At 31.5% G+C, this 20,364-nt stretch overlaps 1 protein-coding gene across 6 annotated transcripts in view; it reads right to left on the bottom strand.

Moving 5' to 3' along the window:
* LOC139487640 (protein Wnt-7b-like) overlaps positions 1 to 20,364 on the bottom strand; it is an 81,262-nt gene that overhangs the window by 21,807 nt on the left and 39,091 nt on the right. Inside the window, exons 1-3 of one of the 6 annotated variants that reach the window (XM_071272577.1) lie at positions 10,421 to 10,764; positions 9,278 to 9,307; positions 7,084 to 7,337 (exon numbers count right to left, since the gene is read on the bottom strand). In XM_071272577.1, the coding sequence (XP_071128678.1) occupies positions 7,084 to 7,337; positions 9,278 to 9,307; positions 10,421 to 10,494 (358 nt within the window). In that variant the 5' untranslated portion in view covers positions 10,495 to 10,764. Of the gene's footprint in view, positions 1 to 7,083; positions 7,338 to 9,277; positions 9,308 to 10,420; positions 10,847 to 20,364 lie in introns of those variants that run through there. The other 5 variants (XM_071272588.1, XM_071272603.1, XM_071272618.1 and 2 more) reach the window with 5 other exon arrangements.

Here is a 20,364-nt window from a genome sequence, read left to right as displayed (position 1 = left end):
GTACAATTGAACTTCATAGATAATATGTTGACTACAGTAGATAATTTTACAATGGTAACAACCGATAAGTTAAATACAGTTCTAATTGGCAGTTATCCCCCGTGTTCCATACAGGAAGTTGACCTGCAACGACACCTTTTTACGTGCATGATCTGGGACCACACCATGTGGTAAGGTTGAGTAGTTTTTTGTCCTGAATTGTATTATATCTCGATTGTTCTTGTTATTTAATGTAGAAATAATTAATTATATTCTGTTAATTATCCAGTTATTGACAACGATGACACTAATTGAAAGATTAATACTATGCATATTTCACAGCGATTAAATCCTTAAATAATGCAAACTGTGTAGATTTATTTGAGAAATAACGGATATGTTTGTTTTGTAGGGCCTTATTGTTACATGTAGAAATTATGTACAATTGCAATCGCATACATTTATTGTTACATATAATATCGATCATGTCTAAACGCCAAGCACGCGCACAGCAGCCATATGATAAGCAAAACAGACATCAGATAAGATGGCTGTGGCGGATCCACAACTTTTCATAAGGGAGCCGGTGACTGACCTAAAGGGGGTGGGGGGGGGGGGGGCTCCAGTCATGCTTCAGTGATTCACTGTATAAACAACCATTTTCCCCCACCCTAAAGGGCCCATGGATCCGCCTATGGATGGGATAGCTTGTTGACAGTCTACCTCTCAGTATATTTTCAAATGATAAAGATAATTATTACTAGTAGTGTTTATTTCAAAAGTTAGAATCATGCATACGTGCACAGCATGGCATGTGCTGTTTTATTTCAGATACAGGCGCATGATAGGTCCGTGTGCTTGTAATAAGAAAGATATACTGGCTGAGGTGCATATATAAATACACATCCACCTCAGGACGGAATCGGATCGTGATATCATATGCATCACATACGGAGAGTACCACGCTTTCTACATGTCAATGGAACCTTGACACAACTCTTGAAAAGGTCTGTAGATTGCATATTACAGGGCAAAACTTCTGTCCCTATTCAGCATGTACATGGTTAAGTGAATGTTGATTTGGGTAGTTTATTAAATTTATAAAGTTTTTTTTCAATTTCAACTGTGTCCCATCCAATTAAAATTCTCTATCTTTTTCAACAACCTACTCTAGAATCATGTAGCTTGCATCGACACATACCCTTAATTGACCTCCTGACCTGACCTGACCTAACGAGACTGGACAATGGGACCTAGTTGGTGTCATTTCAGTGAATCACAATAGATTCAGGTGAATATACTAATAATGCACTGTTTAGTCAATACGTAGGCGTTTCCTATAGTACTAAATAATAGGTGTCGATTCTTAATTCCATCCATGTACAACTAGTGAACTGTGGCATCTGCCTTATTAAGGTTACGAATGGAGGAAACAAGAAAGTTAAGATCGGTGACAACCAATCAAATCTAAGTGAAAAGAATGATTTGTGTCCATCATGGAAATTGATATTCTGGTCGTGTGTTACAATACCGCAGAAAACTGATAAATTGTTAAGAAAAACGCGGAAGTTGTTCATTATCGTGTCCAGGTTTGTTTAACGATATGCTATATGAATCTAAATTTTAATTTGACACTAACATCTGCTTCGTATTGAACCTCAAACAAATCATTATTGTCGACACTTAATCAAGCGTTCAAAAGGTGCTGAATTAGCAGTGTCAAATTTTTCAAACCCTGGAGCATCACTGGTCTGGACAAACATGGCCGATACACCGTAGGAAAGCTTATTAGCAACACATCCCTTCAATTATGGTTTTAGATTTATTAGTATGAAGTCAGTTGTAGGTCGTTTGTACTAGTCTTTGTCAAACTATCAACAGTTATATCTTCAGTAGTATTTAAATTTTATTTTGTTTGTTGCAGTTCCACAATGGTTAGTTCAGCTGGCCTTAGGCTCAAGTCAATTTCATAAATAAGGAGCAATAATTATAAGTCTGGTTTAAGTGTTAAATGATACTTAAAAACCACATCGTTTACAACTTGAATAAACTTATTGGGCTGTGACAAAATGGAAAAGTATGATATCGGCATATTATTTGATTTCACGGGTAAAATTCAAAACCCTGTTCGTTCGCAATATTTGCTCGATTGTTTCCTCTAATGTTCCAAATCATAATCAATATGCGCAATATAATAAGTATAGATTATAACATGGCCTTTTCCATATTGGCCCTGGTATCATCCCGAGACTCCCATATCGGCCTCGGAGCTTTAGCCGAGGGTCGATATGGGTCGAGGGATGATACCAGGGCCAATATGGAAAAGACATGTTATAATCTATTTATCACATATTTAAATTCTGCAGAATTGAGACAGAAAGTTCAATTATTACAATTTAATGAAACATAACAGGTAAAATCCGAAATTTTGTATCACAAAAGTGTCGTTAAGGACGCAATGACGTGACGTCATTTGGAATCAGGGCACAATATCAATATGCTCTTTTTTGCCCCGGGCAATTTTGAGGTTATTGCATATGCAAAACCCAACGTATTCGTAACAAATATGTGATAATAATAGTTATAAGATAAAGTGCAATACACAGAATTGTTACAGCTTAAGTCTTTCTATCTCGATGTAAGATACCGAAGGAATCTCATTTATGACATCACCAAATGCGATTTATCACCGGAATTTTTACTTCAAATTAGCTTCACAACTTTTGTCTAGAATTACTCAGGGTTTACTTAGCGTTTCGAAGCACGTTAGTTTTCATGTTTTTCTTTTCATGTTTCTCAAGCTTTAATTTTCCAATCTTTTATGTAAGACATTCTTTTTTTCGGCCATGGCGTTGTCCGCCTTTCCTCGTCTTTTTAAGACAATTTGGTATCACCCCCTTTCGTGTAAAAGGACGGTTCGCAATAGTCCCCACAATTAACAGTTGAAGCATTGATAATAATTTTGAGAAAGTGTGGTCATACATTGTATGCTAACTATCAAGTAACGGTTAGGGAAAATTAAAAGAGAAGCTGTATGGACAAGTTTTGTGAAATGAACAACACGATATAGGTGTACGCCTCATGGTCAAGCCTTGTGAAAAAAAACCTACACGACCTAAAGCGTAAGCTTTATGGTCAGGCCTTATGAAGAGAACAACACATGTAGGTGTAACTTTTTATGGTCAAGATTTGTGAAAAGAATAACACGATCTAACTGTATAATTTGAGCTGATATTTTTGATTTCAATAAAATGTATAAGGAGCCAGCTGAAGTCCGCCTCCGGTGCAGTTTTTTCTCTCGCTGTGTTGAAGACCCATTGGTTGCCTTCGGCTGTTTTCTGCAGTTTGGTCATTTCATTGTCTCTTTAACACATTCTCATTTTCAATCTCAGAGTAATTGTCTTTCAATTTTTCCCTCCCTCTCCCTTCGTCATATTAAATGTTTATTTGTCCAAAAGCACACGAAACATCGTATGCAAAATATAGGTATTATTCACTGTAATATCTACAGTATAATCAATCATAATAACAACCATCAACTATTTGGTTTTAATTTCATAATACATATTTATAAGAATAAAAACGAAAATTAGCATATATATCTCGAAACTCTTCGTCCAATTTAGAATAATAAGTGCCATTTTCGATAACGTCATCATGTGTTGAGAACTCACTGTTCATTCATCAAGATTGCTACTTAAAAGATAATCTAAATATATGTTAAAACATGATCCTTCCAATGTCAAAAATGAAATATGAAATCGACATCAATATGATCACATCTCTGTATTTTCAATTCATCTTTTATATGCGGTAAGATGAGATGAGATGATTTGTCATTAACGGTTATTATGTACATTTCTCACACGTGTGTATGATAGTTTTGGTAATTGTATATTCTTCACAATGATATACCTATCGTCACTTTTTGGGGATGAGACAGACATAAGTGGCTATTTTTTTAAACTTGGAACTTAAGTTTATCTATTCTTTATCCTTATTTATCATTATTCCGAGTTGCATTTTCGAAAGTTTGCAGACTATATTCGAATCAGTTTTCTGTTTTGAGAAATTTTAGCTGCTTCGAATTGTCAATGAAAACGGATTTGCGTTTTAGTTTGTTAAAAACTTGACAATAATTAAGGACGACCGTGCAAATGGATTTTCAATCCTGGTGTTGCCCTGCAATGCAGTTTTGATCTTTATGAGTCTTTCTAGAACAAGTATTGCACAGAAAACTAAGTACTGACAAATTACACGGGTTCGGAACGGAGGTGAAACGTTTACGATGATGACTTGCTTATCTACAATTTATGAATGACACGTTAAATAATTGGTATTATGTGAATCATAAATTTGTCAGGCGCAAAAGTAAACAAATCTCTTTATTTCGGATATAATCATTCTTATTTGGAAATAAAACAAAGCTTGAGGGCATATATGGGAATAGTAAGCAAAAAGAGATATTTTGTTGTGAACAGGAGCCTATTTAGTTACTGAACTAGAAAAGAGGTTTATTGACAAATGTCAAACTAAATGTTAGAAGACTGGTAAGAAACTTAGGTAACATTTAATAAAAAAAAAAAAATAGAGAAAAAAATCAACAATGATCAGTGTTACAAAAGAATAGCACAAAATGACCGCGACATTCCTAATTTTTAAAGGAATTTTTTAAGGAATAAATATTGGGTTTAACTGGGTTTTACAATGGAAATCCTGGAGCGTAATTTTCGATAAGGATTATCAGACACTTTTAATAACACAGTGAATAACCATTTATGACGGGATTCTTGTTAAAAGTACATTTCAGGAAAAAAATGATGTTAAATATTTTTGATATGATGCATATTTTATTGTTAAGGAATCATGCTTCAGGTCAATATTTATATTATATGTGGAAAAATGACAACGAAACATCTTACATTGAACACCCGGAAACAGTCTAAGGTCAGATATGACTCAGGGTGATACATCTAACTTTTAGTAATATTACATAATTTATCAATTGAAAATTTCAACATATTATAATAAATCGAAATCGAATATACCAAACTTAGTATGATTGCAGACGCCAATTCAGAAAGGCAAGAACGGAGCTTGAGAACAACATATCAATATGAAGATCATTTTTTTTTTAAATATGCTATTTTAAATTGTACCTAATAACTTTATTTATTCTTTTTGGTATTAACATAAATCCAGGATCAGTCCTGATTTTTAAAGTACTTCACAAGATTAACCTTTGCCAGAGGGAAATTGAAATTCAATTGTTGTCAAACTTTTAGAAATAATGTTTAAAATCATATTTACTTAAATATAAATTGAATAGTCTTATATGTACTTTTTGTTAGTCAACTTGTCGAGAGAAAAAGACGGAGGGGTTAATATCTCATTTTATCCCCGCAAAATATTCATGTGTCTGTCTGTCCCCAGTCAGGAACGCCGTCCGTGGTTGCCTTATTCTTAACGTTTGAGTTTGAACTTATTCCCAGCTTCTTTAGACTAGGAATAAATTGGAACTTGACTTTTATATAAACACATGTCTTTTACTGTATGTCGTTTAGCTATAAGTGTCGTTCGGTTGCTGTCCAATTTGCAACGCCTGCTTTTATCCTTTAAACAATAACTACTATGTTGATGGTAAGCCATTGTTGACTATTATTCTACTAACAGTTGTATCAAAAGGATATAAAACGTAATAAGTTGGGGAAGTGGCGGTTGTGTTCTGAACACACTTTCTTGTGTTGCCTAGTAACATATTTTGTTTGTTTTGTGCATTAATAAGGCTGTTGATTTTCTCGTTTGAATTATTGACCTATAGTTGTTAATGTCGGTGTCATTTTGGTCTCTTGTGGACAATTGTATCATTGGCAATCATACCACATCTTCTTTTTTTTATATTTGTCATTTTTGTGAACTTTTATAGTTTGTTTTGAGGTAAGAGTTTTGCTCATTACTGGAGGCATTACAGAATCCTACAGTTAACTTTTACGGCAATTTGGAATCTTCTTATCTTATATATGTTTTATATATTGCATGCATATTTCTAATGTAACGCATGCTCAGGCAAGATATGGCTTAAGGATCTTTTTTGCAATGAAATATAAATTATGTCACTGGTAAGTATACAGAAAAACTTTGACAGAATAGCTGTATCTGCAGTCTTTCTTAATTTGCTTTGGCAATACTTTTTCCTATTCTATGTTATAAATTCCTCAAGTTTTGGTTCTTCGTGTATTTTGTCATAAACGCCTCTGAAGAGACATGTCCATGTATTGTCGAAATGCGCATCTGGTTCAGTAAATTCTGAACAAATAATGTTATTTTAATGCAGGGTTAAGGAATGTTTTTCGTATATCCATACGATAAGTTCATCATCTTCAATATAATTGATATAATATTAAGGAATTATAATGATAGAATGTCATATTATGTTTTTTGTCTTATTTATTTCACTAATTGACCATGACATGTGATTAAAAGACAAAATCATAGGAGGTTACTTCCCTCCGTCTTAGGAAGTCTCCCCTAATTATTTCTTGAGTCTAGTTTTGATTATACATATTTATATATATCAATGGTATAAAAACATAACACATTATCGTTACAATTAAATTGATGGAATGATACATTTTAACCACACTTGTATGTAAAATATCAAATATATATAATGAAATTTATAGCTTGCACATATGGAGATAGTAAAAACCAATACTATAGTTAGTCTATGCTGATGCAATTGGTACCCGGATATCATCGATTAGAGTTTTGTAATGAATAAACATTAGAAAGTTATTCGATCTTTAACGAAGTTTTAAAAGTTAATACTTGCAAGTCAGCAGCTCTCGTCGAAAAGAAGTTCTCGCCTTTCATTTACTCGGCATAATTCTTAAAAACAATCATTGTTTTATAAAAGCTGGTAACCAAATATGCATATAGTGTATAGAGTTAAGAAGGGCTTGTGTCACGTTCGTATTGACTCATACATGTATATATTGATACAAGCTACATCTTATTCCTGTGGCGTTTTTCTTACGGATAGTGAGGAGAATAACTTTTTGACGAGAGCACAAACTTTCCAGTATGTTCTAAAAATCAACTCACCACTAAAATTTAAGTGTAACTCACCAACGGAATGTGATATCCCAAACATTGTATTTTGTTGGTCTATATTTGTACAGTTCCACCTCCTATTTCTGAACTGATAATGACACTCTCTCAATCCGAGTTTAACTCCGTCTCCGATTGTTACTATGGCGTCGGGACGTTTTCTACAAATTGATCTTTGTCTAGGAGTTAATCCAGGAATTTTATTACAAATAATGTTCGATGGTAGTGCTACTACTGATGAAACTGACCTGTAAAAGTTATAAACGTCATATAATGAGTGATTATAAAAGATCCCTACAAGTGTTTCAACATAAGCGTACTTGGAAAAAAGGGTCCATTCAGAAGAATGTTTTTCAACATTCGTCTTGAATACGAATATTGTTTTTTAATATAAAACATAAAAAAGAAGATGTGGTATAATTTCCAATGAGACAGCTCTTCGAAAAAGCCCAAAGGACAAAGAAATTAACAGCTTAAGGTCTCCGTACAACCTACAACGATGAACAAACTCTTTACCTTTCTTGTTCATGTACTTTAAAGATATATAGTGTTGGTGTATTAATTCAGGTTCTTTCGACGATACCCAAAGCAAAGGATTAAAGTTTTTTTTTATCTGCATGTGCTTCATCTCTAAAGTCGCAATACGCGGAGCAAGAATTCCCATTTCACTTTGAATTGCAGACTGACACCTAGTACAAGCTGTAGCGGATATTTTACTTTGTGTAAAACGCTTCATGTGTGCATTGTTGAACACTGATGCAGGGCTATACAAACACATTGTCGACGATGCGGCTTCTCCAAAAATGTAAAATTGCTAAATGTTATCACGAATGGCTTAACTTAAAATGTCTAAAATATGTTTTTTTCATATCTGCTTGTGAAATTACTCCGCTCTACAAACTTTTAATACTCTTGTATTAATTTAGAATTAAAAAATGCAAGATGTAAACATTTATAACTAATATTCATACATTATGAATATCATGCTTGTTAATTTCATTCTTCAAAATAATACAGCATTTCTAGACATTTAAAATGCATTGTAAGGCTGCAATAAAATAAAAAAACATTTACAGAAGTAGAATGGGTTATATTTTGTTCCCTTGAAAGGTGCTTCCTTAAGTAAAAAGGGCAAAGTCATTGCAGTAGTAAATTATAAATGCTTTCTGCTCTTTTCTTTCTATTTTTCACATCATACAAAATTCATGATTAAAAATTCAAATAGTTTACCAAACCTTTTCAGATTATATTATGAAAAGAAGCATTGCATTAAATATTAAAAAAAATAAACCAACAAATTTCGGTTAAGTAAGGAGACGTGAGGAATGCTTGACAAAATATGAAATCATTCTTGTGTGAACGATTCCTTTACATTACAATAATATTTGCAATGATTTATGTGTTATATTATGCTGTGTATTCCATTTTTAATTTATATATCATAGTTTATTAGACCCCTATAAATGTTTGTAGATCTTTATCTTACAAATAACTCTGTTCACAAGACTCGTATCATTTTATCTCATTTCCATCTTAAAACATCTTAAAGGTGTACATATACCATGTTGTATAAGGCAATATTCAAAATTAAGTTGTAGAAATTTTTAACCGCATCATTAATGCTTGAAATTACAAAACGACACAAATTAAAAACATCAATTTAAAATGCATAATGTATAAATTTGTACGTTTTGAATAATTTTGAACATAAAAGTAAATTGAGGGTGAAAATGTTTTTGAAAGAAAATTTCAAAAGTGATGTTTCTGCTAAAAAAAAAACTCTGAATAGACAAAACGCATTAAAACAACGTAAGGGTTGGTACTTAGATGTACCCAAATATTCATTTTTGTCATTATTACATTTTCTAATAATTTTCACAAGATTTGTTAAAATGATAAAATATATCAACATAAATACAATATTAATATTTCAAGTTATGCAATCTACATTAAAATAACAGGCACATGTATATCTATATATATATAAGTAAGTAAGTAATCTGGTTACATACAACCGAGTAGATGTATATGAAAAGCTTCATTAAATTCTGGGGTAAAATAGAAAATATAATGTTACAGACTACTGATATAAATGTAGAACAAATAATTGAGTTTTAATGTCGGTGCAATCTTGCATAAGCGAGGTAAGTATATTTGATGCTTTGGTTAACACCTTATAGACAGTTACCTTGAGGTTCGGAAGACTGAGGACATGTAACTGAACACAAAGTTAAATATATAAACTATTATTAAAAATAATAACTTAAGTATTCATTTATCATACTTTTTAAGATATTTCATAATTGTAATAGTAAAAACGTCGCCAAGTGTTGACTATTCGAACATTTTTTTTTATTTTTTTTAAACATAATTAGATAAATGAGACAAGTATTTTAAATTGATATATGTATGAAACAGGTCTGACAATTTTTCTTATATTTCATTTTTGTATTGTTGTTCACGGCTAGAGCAAGTAATAGTAGAAGGGCAGTTTTAGTAGTAAACTATCTCTTGAACAAAAGGACGTACAAACTGCATAGTTATAACTGTGTAATGATTCTTCACTTGAATGGTGTTTATTTCAACAACCAAAGCAAATATGTCAGTCCTTTATTTTTGCTCTTTAAAAGTGTAATTTACCAAAAAAAGATTAGGTTTTTGAAGATTTGTTTGTGTTTAATGGGTAACTTTACGTTTGTATGTGTGTGATGAAAACTGATTATTACTTGACCACCCTCGAGTCTAAAATAATAATTATTATCAAAGACAAAATAAAATATTTTAAACATTTAAGTAAACAAACCCATAACAGATCACCACAGGAGAAAATTAAATCTGTAAGAAACACGTGCTTTAATACATTAACAAATAAGTATCATATTGTCCGTTTTACATTAATAATAAACTGTGAAATTAAAAATTTACAAACATTACCGTATAAATTTCGTAATAATGTGTACCATTGAAATTGATAATTTATATCATTTGGATACACGTAGTGTTCTTATAAAAAATGGTTTGTAAAATTAATGTCAAATTTTAAAATATTCATGATCATTAATAATACCTTAAACGATCTATAATAATCAAATATTAGAAATTTAACTGATAACCCCAAAATAAAGTTTCCACAGGTCTACGAAATACGCAAAGATGATACAGACCACCTTCAATAAAATAGATTCTTTGACGAACCAGTAAGAAATATGAACATAAGAATTGCATAAAATGGAAAAAATTACAATCTGATTTCATCCATTCAGTCTAAGATTTTACAACTTGTATGTGAAATATTTATAAACTTGTGAAAGTGATGGTTTTTACTACTCACAGAAAGTTCCCATAAACACAGTAAGTGAAATAGAGAAGTCCCAGTAGAAATTTCGTATGACGCCTAGCTCCCATTCTCAGTAGACATTCTCATGTCATTAGTGAGTTTCTCTATACCATCTTGTACCACAATAAATTGCAACACTTCATAACAGTTAATCCAATACTTAGCAAATAATTCTATGCCAATTTGTTTCAATAGCCTATGTATTGTGCTTCATTGCAGCATTTGTTTGATTGGTTCGAATTTTTTTTTCGACAGCTGAAGTCTTTGTCAAATTTCTCGTCTATGATTAATTGTCATTGGTCTAAACGCTTCAGTTCTCAAATCGCTCCACCCCTTTTTCTAAACAGCATAAACTTATTGACAATATTATCGGGAGAAAAGGTATATCATCTCATCTCCTTGTAAGAATATACTATGTATATATTGTATGTACTTACCGTATATGATAGTAAGTTAGTGTAACTATTCGAGCGTATCACCACTTAGGAACAGCCTCACAACGTCAAATTGTATATATATATAATATCATACTTAACAATACGATTTTAAAACAAGTCAAGCTTTTATACATACCATTCATAATAATTGTCAAATATCAATTATGGTTTTGTTTTCTTATTTTTCACGTCGATTGGCACGGCACTTGACATATCGGCCCTTGAGGAGCATATCAGTACTTAGTGTTAAGTAAATTATTTCTGTTTATATAGTATAATCTAAATAGTAAAAATCCAATTCTTTAAAGAATTTAAGACTTATTTTAAAACTAGATTAAAGTGATTATACGCACTATCGTACGTCAGATTGTCATGTTGTCTTTAAAATGTAGTACTTCTATATATAACTGAATTGTAAGTCTTTGATTACCGACAGGGACTGCAGTCAGTTCTACTAATACAAAAAGTCTTATAGATATTGCTTTTAGACAGGGACTATAACAGTTCTAATAATATAAGAAAAGGGTAGCAGGTATTGGTACAAATTTGGACAGTACATTGGACCATACCAGCAACACAAACTCATATTTCTTCGTTATTCTATCTGTTCATTTATTTTAAATTGATATTCTTTAACGGTTCATAGAAAATTCAAATAACAATTTAATATTTTCAACAAATGAACTAGTAATGAAAACACAATTAATATTTTTTTTTCAATTTCAAAAATCAGGAATTACACTGAATAATATGTAATACAACGTACTATTACAAACTTTTCTTAAATTCCTTTTGCAAGATATAAAATAATTTTTATTTAAAACAGTAACTATCAAAATGGGAGTTGAATTTGAATACGAAAATTGCTGTATACATTAACAAGAGCCAGTACATACAAGTACTACATGTATTTTGATTCTCTATATAAATGCAAGACACCGATTTGGACGATAATAACACTGAAATAACGGACATTAGATACCATTTATACTAAATTGAAAGCAAAATATATTTGTACATGTACATACAAATGAAAAAAAAACCAATAACACATTAAAGTCAATATTGCATTAAGTAGTTGCAACCGCAGATACTGTTGTAGTACAAGTACACGATAAAGTAATTTAAACGAATTGAATTTATGAATGAAAATGTATCACTTAAATTATCAAGAAGATTTCAAGATTGTCAAGATATGATCATACAACAACGCCTAGACACATACTTGTAACATGAGGTAAAGATATACTAATAAACATGGAATTTCTCAGTATTGAACTTCTGACTGCTGGGTGAATTGTATGCGTGGATACTAACAGTCCACCGTCAGTACGTACACCTTACTGGTAATGATATACGCATTTAAGTACTGTCCACAATGCACAAGATACTAACAGAACCTTCATTAACTTTGACCATAACCGATAGTTTTGAAAGTCTAAGAACATATGAAAAGCCAACAAAAAGTCTAGAAATGGGCAACGTTAACGTTGCAGTAGGGAATCGAATCTTAAATGTAAGGTGCAGTCTAGTAAATAAATGAAATTCATTTTGCCATAGCGTTGCCAGTTTGTTTTCGACTAATGCGTTTGAAAGTTTCTTTGGTATATTTCACTTCTCTGTAAATATAACTAGCAACAGAACAAAAAGAATCTAACAAAAATTAAAAAAAAAAAACAAAAAAAATCCGTAAAAATGTCTGAGGTGAACTGGTGTCCTATAGTTGCTAATAACACTAAACCTATATTTGGTCTCTGATTGTTAGTTGTATCGTTGGAAATCATAACACTTGATCTCCTTATTTTTATTTTGTCTGAGAAAGTTAACACTTTAGGTTAAGTACATAGTTTATAAACTGAATATTTAAACCAAAACGTATCTAGTAAAATATATTACACACAGAAAAAATCTTAAATTGAGAAACATGTTTCGGGGGTGAGAATTTCATTATCCTCTATTTATAATTGAACTTTTTAGATAAACCGTTCAATCAGAAACTAACAACATTAAAAGTATTCATTAAATGAGCTTTGAAAGGGATTTAAACGCCATTTAACATTGTACAACCGGGGATATTTATAATGATCACACATTTCTTGAGAAATATCTATAGAAGCTTTTAACAAAAGCAACACACCAAAAATGGCTGTTTCTTCTGGTCCAAAAACTCACAACAAAGATGATAAGATGTCGTCAGATTTATTGAGTTAGATCAAAGAATTTTAACGCCTTAGATAGTATACATCTCAGTTCATTGCTTAAAACGTTGATAAAGTCATTCTTTCCTAGTATAAAACGACAGGAAAATAAGCCACAAAATTTTAATTTACCATATTATATTTATATGTTTGTTTTTACAATAAAATTTGAAAAAATGAATCATATTCATATATAGGATGATGAAAGTCATATGTGGAACCTTCCATGCAATATAATAGATTTTATTATGTGGTAAGTATACGAAACTATCCTTGCCCTGTGAGAAAACGTTCAATAAATCAGTTAAACTGAATGAAATTCATAGTGAAATTGAGTAAAAAGACAAACTAAACAAGCTCATTAAGATAGTGTTGAATATATTTGAATCAAATTCATTGAATGGTGACTAAATTTCAAAGACATTAGACTGCGCTTCAGTGTAATGGGAAAATCTATAAATACAATCAATGTATGTTTGATTCCTTTACGATGAGTTGTTGTAGGTTAATTGTAAATGAAACCTTTTAGATTTTGTGCACCGTATCAAGCATATAAATATCAAAACCAATTCGCATTTAACTTGTATATTTCATGATAAATACATTCATAGCAATAATGAGTGAATGTATAGATTGCACTTGGTAAAATCATGTACTAGTACTTGGTTTTGTGAGTCTATTCAAGAGAAAGATCAAAGGCTGTTTAATTTGGATTCAAATTAATGTAATAATTGGAGATCTTGTGATAAATTTCATTTGTTTCTACCTTTTAACATAAATGCAACAGTAATATACCGCTGTTCGAAATTCATAAATCGATTGAGAAAAAAACAAATCCGGGTTACAAACTAAAACTTCGAGGGAAACACATCAAATATAAGAGGTGAACAACGACACAACAAAAACACTAAAACGCAACACACACAGAGAAACGAACTACAATATAACCAATATCCTGACTTGGTACAGAACATTTTAAGAAAAGAAAAAAAAAAACGGTTGGTCGAACATTTTTTTTGGCTAGCCAAACCTCCCGCTTTTATGGCAATTAAAAAAAATATCATTAAAATGACAACATTACATGCCAGGACTACAATACAAATAAAAGGGAAAACATACAGGACAGAGAAACACACAAATAAAACATACATACTAAATGAAGTATACAGGACAATGAATCCATTTTCATTCTATTCTATACATTTTGCATAAATGGAACTGTGCTTTGCCACAATGACATATCTGTGACAGAAAATTGGTCGGTTATTCAAGTTTTTGAGATTCTCTGAGTAAAAAAAACCGCATGCTTAGCAAAAGAAGATTAAAATTCTGTTTACGAAATCATTGCATTTAACCGTCTTCCTTTGGAAGCCAAATAAACCGTCCAAGCTCGTTAAAAAGATAATTTTAAAATCTCTTAAATATACACATAAATCATTAAACGTACAAGCACTGAGTTTTGGTGGTTCATAAATTGAGTAAATTCGTACAAACTAGACAATGCACAAAATTTTTTTAATAACAACTATAACTAGATTTGCCATTGCAAGCAATAGCGGATGGCACCCTTCCAACATTGCCTCTAAACTGCATCCATTTTGAAAAAGTAAACAGTTAATGCACACAAAGACATAAGAATATATGTCTCTGTAAATTTTCACCAAATTTGGACCATTTATCAATTTTTCACATTTTTGCCGTTTCCATGGCAACGACAGCCATTTTGAAAATTCTGAAGTCCAAAGTCTTATCTCCAATTGTCATTTACCATCTATTATAAGTTTCATTAAGTTAAGACCATTTTGAAATTTTTGGATATTTTTGCTGTTTCCATGGTAACGTTGTCTATTTCGAAAATTCCAACAACAGTTGCAACATTGACTTATGCCATGTTACATGTTCATGATGTTTCTTTGAGTTTGGTCTATATTCCTTAAGAAAATGCTGGTTTGATGTTTTTTCCCATAGGGTCAATGTTAAACTTTCTCCAGTTTCCATGGCAATGGCAGCCATTTTGCAGAAGCTAAGTACTGTTGGTACCTCAGAGCACCACTGCCAACATTTACATAAAGTTTCATTAGGTTGGCTCTTATAACGAAAGTTTTAGATTTTAGATTTTTTTAAAACATTTTATCAGTTTCCATGGCAACGTCAGCCATCTTAATGATGCCATACCCCGATTGCACAATTTCATATAGTGGTCCTCAATATGGTTTAGTTCCATCAATATTGTTCTAGCCAATTCTGAGAAATAGCATGGACAAAAAAGTGTGGAAGAATAAATATAAAAAAAAAGAAACGAACAATATCAATATGTCACCCCAACTCCGTTTAGGGTGCCATAAAAATGAAAAGATATACACAAAACATTTCATTTGGCAGGAGGACTGACTTTTTATTTATATTTCTATTACATTCTTCTTTACCGTTGACATTCTTTTTGCAGTAAGCGGTATTCGATATTGTTCTTAAAAAATGATAGATTGACATATTTCCTTTTGTTTTTTTTCTTCATCAGGCCATAAAATGATGATATTCGTCGCCTTTTTTAACATATTTAAAAGATCACATCTTGGATCGGTCAAAAGATTCACTGTTTGAAATCTACAAAAAAATATTATGTCGTGATCACATAAAATATTTAGATGATCTTTAAAATCAATGTCACCTTTAAAAGTCCTGTAGTTATGACATTTTGGGGGAGTTCTGAATTTCTGCATATCAGATTTGTTTAATTTGACCACTGAATGTTTGTTTAACGCTTAATGTGAGCCACTTATGTTTATCATGTATTTGAAAATGAGAAGGAAGTCCGCATTAGTAATAACACTTGATAGAGGGATGCTGCTCACAAGGAAGCTATTAAATCAAGAGTTCCAAATGGTGAAGTTGAAATCATCCCTTCGTAAATTTTACGGACGCCATCACGAGTTGGTTGACCGTTATGGAATAACCGTATCACAAATGATATCGGATATGTTCCTTTCGTTGTAACTACAATCCCCTTCCCTTTCCTGAATGTGACCTTCCGAATTAGACTATTTACCGGATTTGTTATCACATAAGCAACACGACGGGTGCCGCATGTGGAGCAGGATCTGCTTACCCTTTCGGAGCACCTGAGATCACCCCTAGTTTTTTGGTGGGGTTCGTGTTGTTTATTCTTTAGTTTTCTATATTGTGTCGTGTGTGCTGTTGTTTGTTTGTCTTTTTCATTTTTAGCCATGGCGTTGTCAATTTGTTTTAGATTTATGAGTTTGACTGTCCCTTTGGTATCTTTCGTCCCACTTTTATAACGATTTTACAAAAAGGATATATAAAAATACCGAACTCCAAGGCAAATTCATAAAAGAGGGACGAAAGATACCAAAGGGACAGTCAAACTCATAAATCTAAAACAAACTGACAACGCCATGGCTAAAAATGAAAAAGACAAACAGAAAAACAATAGTACACATGACACAACATAGAAAACTAAAGAATAAACAACACGAACCCCAAATGTAATGTCCATAAAAACTAACAAAATCAATCGTTTGACTTTATCAACCAACGCAACTGTCGTATTCCGGACTTGGCAAAGGCATTTACCAAATAAAATGGTGGTTTAAACTTGGTTAATAGCTATCAAAAACCCCCTTTTGTATAACAGTTCTATATAGTTGTTTAAGCCATTTTGGGAGTTCTAAATTTCTGCAAACCTAATTTGTTTTACTTGACCATTATTGTTCGTTTAACGCTTGATGTGAGCTACTTATTTCATTATGTATTTGGAAATAATAAGGAAGTCCGCATTCGTCTCGTAATGAAACTAATGTATTTCATTCAAGACAAATGTTAACTGTTAATTGTATAATGTAATGTGAGAATGTACAATGTATAAAGACAGATGATCGATAAAACTACTCTTTTCCAAACTAGACTTCGAAATTACTACTCAATGCATGTATTAAGTAAACGTAAAACTTTGTCAGATACAATGAAATAGAAACATGAAAAAAGGCCAATGTTCTATTTATCGTCCAAATGCAAGTCATTATCATCAATCTTGTTTTAATCAGTTAAACTTCTCATTAAAATTATGAAAATGTTCAATTCATACTTTAAATAAATGAATGATGTTTGTATCATAATGAACAAACATAAAACATGTTATACCATAGATCTTAATTCTTAGTTTACTTGCATCTAAAATATCTTAAAATGAGTCCAACGTTTGACCTTCAAAAACTTAGACAAAACATTATGTGTTTGAAATTGATACATCTTGCTAAACTCCCCGTTTGAGAAAGCGAGAGGTTCGATAAAATAATAAAGAAACGTTATATATATATATATATATTTCATGTGTCCGAAGCGCTTTTCTTGACTAACCTTCATCCGGATTCTATAAGAGTCAGCCTTTCAAACTTGTATTATTTTTTAACGATGAATGAATATGATGGACACATTACTGCAAAATATGTCATATTGTACGTCAATAACATGTTGAAATTGACATAGTTGACCTTAAATGGCCATTTAACATATATTCTTGACATATGAGCTATGAGCCAATGCCGTACCAAAAATATTTAACCTACAATCAATTCTTTGAAAAAGACATATTATAATAACACATCATTTAGGGTAAGGTATTGAATCATGCTTACAAGAACGACACGATCTCAAAGAATAACCTTACTGTTTTTTGGAAATTCCAAGGTGAAATGCATTGTTTCTTTTTTTTCTAAATAAAAAAAATCTAAAACCAAAAACATTGTTATTTATTAAAAAGAGGTAGAAGGAACCAAAGAGCATTCGAAAATCTAAAGTAAAAAGAAACTGACAACACAATGGCAAAAAATGGCGAAAATAACAAAGTACTAAATTATGGGTGTTCAACCAACCGCGTAAATTAAAGTTATTTCCATTTTGATATACGAACCATATTTGAAATATTTGTAACCATCTACATTAAACCTTAATGGAGGGAGGTATAACTTGAACACATTAAAACAAAAAATCAAATCAACAGAGCCAAATACTAATGTACGTAGATCAAAAATTGACCAAAATGTAGTGCATCAAAATCAAACTATTTGAACTTTATAACATACAAAAACATACTTCATTAACCTTTAAAAAATAAAAATTCTTTAATAAAAGATTAGTTTTTTTCAGGTTCCGCCAACATTTGTTTTGTATTTATTTGTTTCAATAATGGTGTTTTATGTGTAGTAAATGATGAAAATCTGAAAAGAAAGTTTTTCTAATAATAATTATTTTTCTGATTTTTAACCAAAATAATTTATATCTTTAAACTTCAGAGTTCTTCATTTGAGAAATAATCTAGATAATTCAAATTTAATCATAAATAGTTAATTGTATATGCAAAATCAGAAAAGTTGCTACGTCTTTCAAGGAAAAAGTTTTATTTTGTAGCCATTGATGGAAGAGTTGTTAATAATTTTTGGAAATCTCGATGTTAAAATTTAGCAAATCAATCCTTTCTGACAAGATATATCAGCTGAATCAAAATTGAAACCAACAGCACAAACCAAGTAAAGATAAATCTAGACTTCCTTAAAAAAGGCAGAACATACTATTGGGTCGTTCAAAACACAAAAGAAGAAGAAAAAACTGCCATCGCATTATTTGGCCTTTTCAACTTTTTTGGATTCGAGCGTCACTGATGAGTCTTTTGTAGACGAAACGCGCGTTTGGCGTATATACCTAATTTAGTCCTGGTATCTATGATGAGTTTATTTACAACGCAATGACAAAGCACTCAAAAAACTTCATAGAAAACCAAAGATTGAGCACCTCGAACCCAAACAAACACCTGGGATGAGCCCATGCGCTACAGAAGGGTAAGCTTTTTTATTAATCAACATGAGGCATCGTAACTTCGTATTACTCATTGCAAACACATCTTATGAAATTAGAGAAAAGACATCAGCTAAAATATACTATTTCATACACAAAAAACATAAGATTGAGCTAGACGAACCGCATCAAAAACCGGGTTTGAACTCATACGCTTCTGGCAGCCGTCATATTACTCTACACGACGTAAACTTTCGATGACAAGTCGCATTTGGTGATGTCTAGAAAAAGAGGATTACATTATGGCTATGACAAGAAGAAAATATCTGTTGTCATCTGTAACACAAATATTCGATAAAAAGAAGTTTTACAAATTCAATGCGTTCGAAGCGTTCTCTTGATTAAAGTTTTATTGTGTATATTCTATATGTTTCTTGATTGTTCAACGGAAAATTGAAGAAATGATGTTAAAAAAATTGTCAGTACCGAAGCACTGACTAAATAGATGATGAATGATATATTCGAGGGGCCATATGACTAAAAGACACATAAAATTAGGAAGTTGGAACTTTAGTTTCTAAATACTTTCTAAATTTATTTTGAAGAATTTAAAAACAAAACAAACTACAATGTTATTGATAATGATAGAACTAAATCGTCAACCTAATAATTAAACCTTTAAAACTATGACTTCAATTTTACAATCTCCTTTTGTAGTTCATACAATTCCCCAGTTGTGTTTACTTGATTTGTATACTCAAAATGGATTGGGAATTTCGAATATCGGTAAACTGATGTTGCCTCTTATTTATCAAATGGAGTTAATAAATCAAATAATAGAATAAAAACTAGAACAGTGGATAACATAGTGGCATGGGCCATTACGACGTCTCCATGGAAAAGAAATAAGAATTAAAAAAAGAGTGTCGTTTGTATTCATCATGGATGATTGTACTGACTTTTAAAAATGCGTTTCTTTTTTACATAATACTTTCATTAATAAAATAAACGGTACCATTTTCCTTGCACCAGATGCGCATTTCAACAATACATGTCTCTTCAGTGATGCTCGTGGCCAAATTTTTTTAAAATCCAAAGCTTATATAAAAGATGAAGAGCTATAATTCATTAAAATGCAAGTCACCATCATTATTCTTGTATGAATCAGAAAGTCTTATATCGCTACCAAATATATATCATGCTCCGTTTAAAGAATACGTTATTAAGTATGATTTATCTTAAATTTCAAAGTAACACCAAATGCGAAAACAATGGCAATGAATGTCATTTTTAAATTAGGGTAAATCAATCGCCTGTTCACATGTACTACGAAAAAGAATAAGTATGTGAAAAAAGGAATTTGTGGGGAGAACATAAAGAATGTAGCATTCCTTCAGAACAAGTTAACCAAATAATATACAAATACCTTTAGATCAATATACCGTCTTTAACACTGGGCAAGTATTTAAAACGTATGGATATACTTAAAGGTAGA

This window comes from Mytilus edulis, chromosome 1, assembly GCF_963676685.1.
Source record: "Mytilus edulis chromosome 1, xbMytEdul2.2, whole genome shotgun sequence".
NCBI lineage: Eukaryota > Metazoa > Mollusca > Bivalvia > Mytilida > Mytilidae > Mytilus > Mytilus edulis.
Note: the sequence above shows the minus strand (reverse complement) of the source record. Positions and strands in the feature narration are given on the sequence as shown.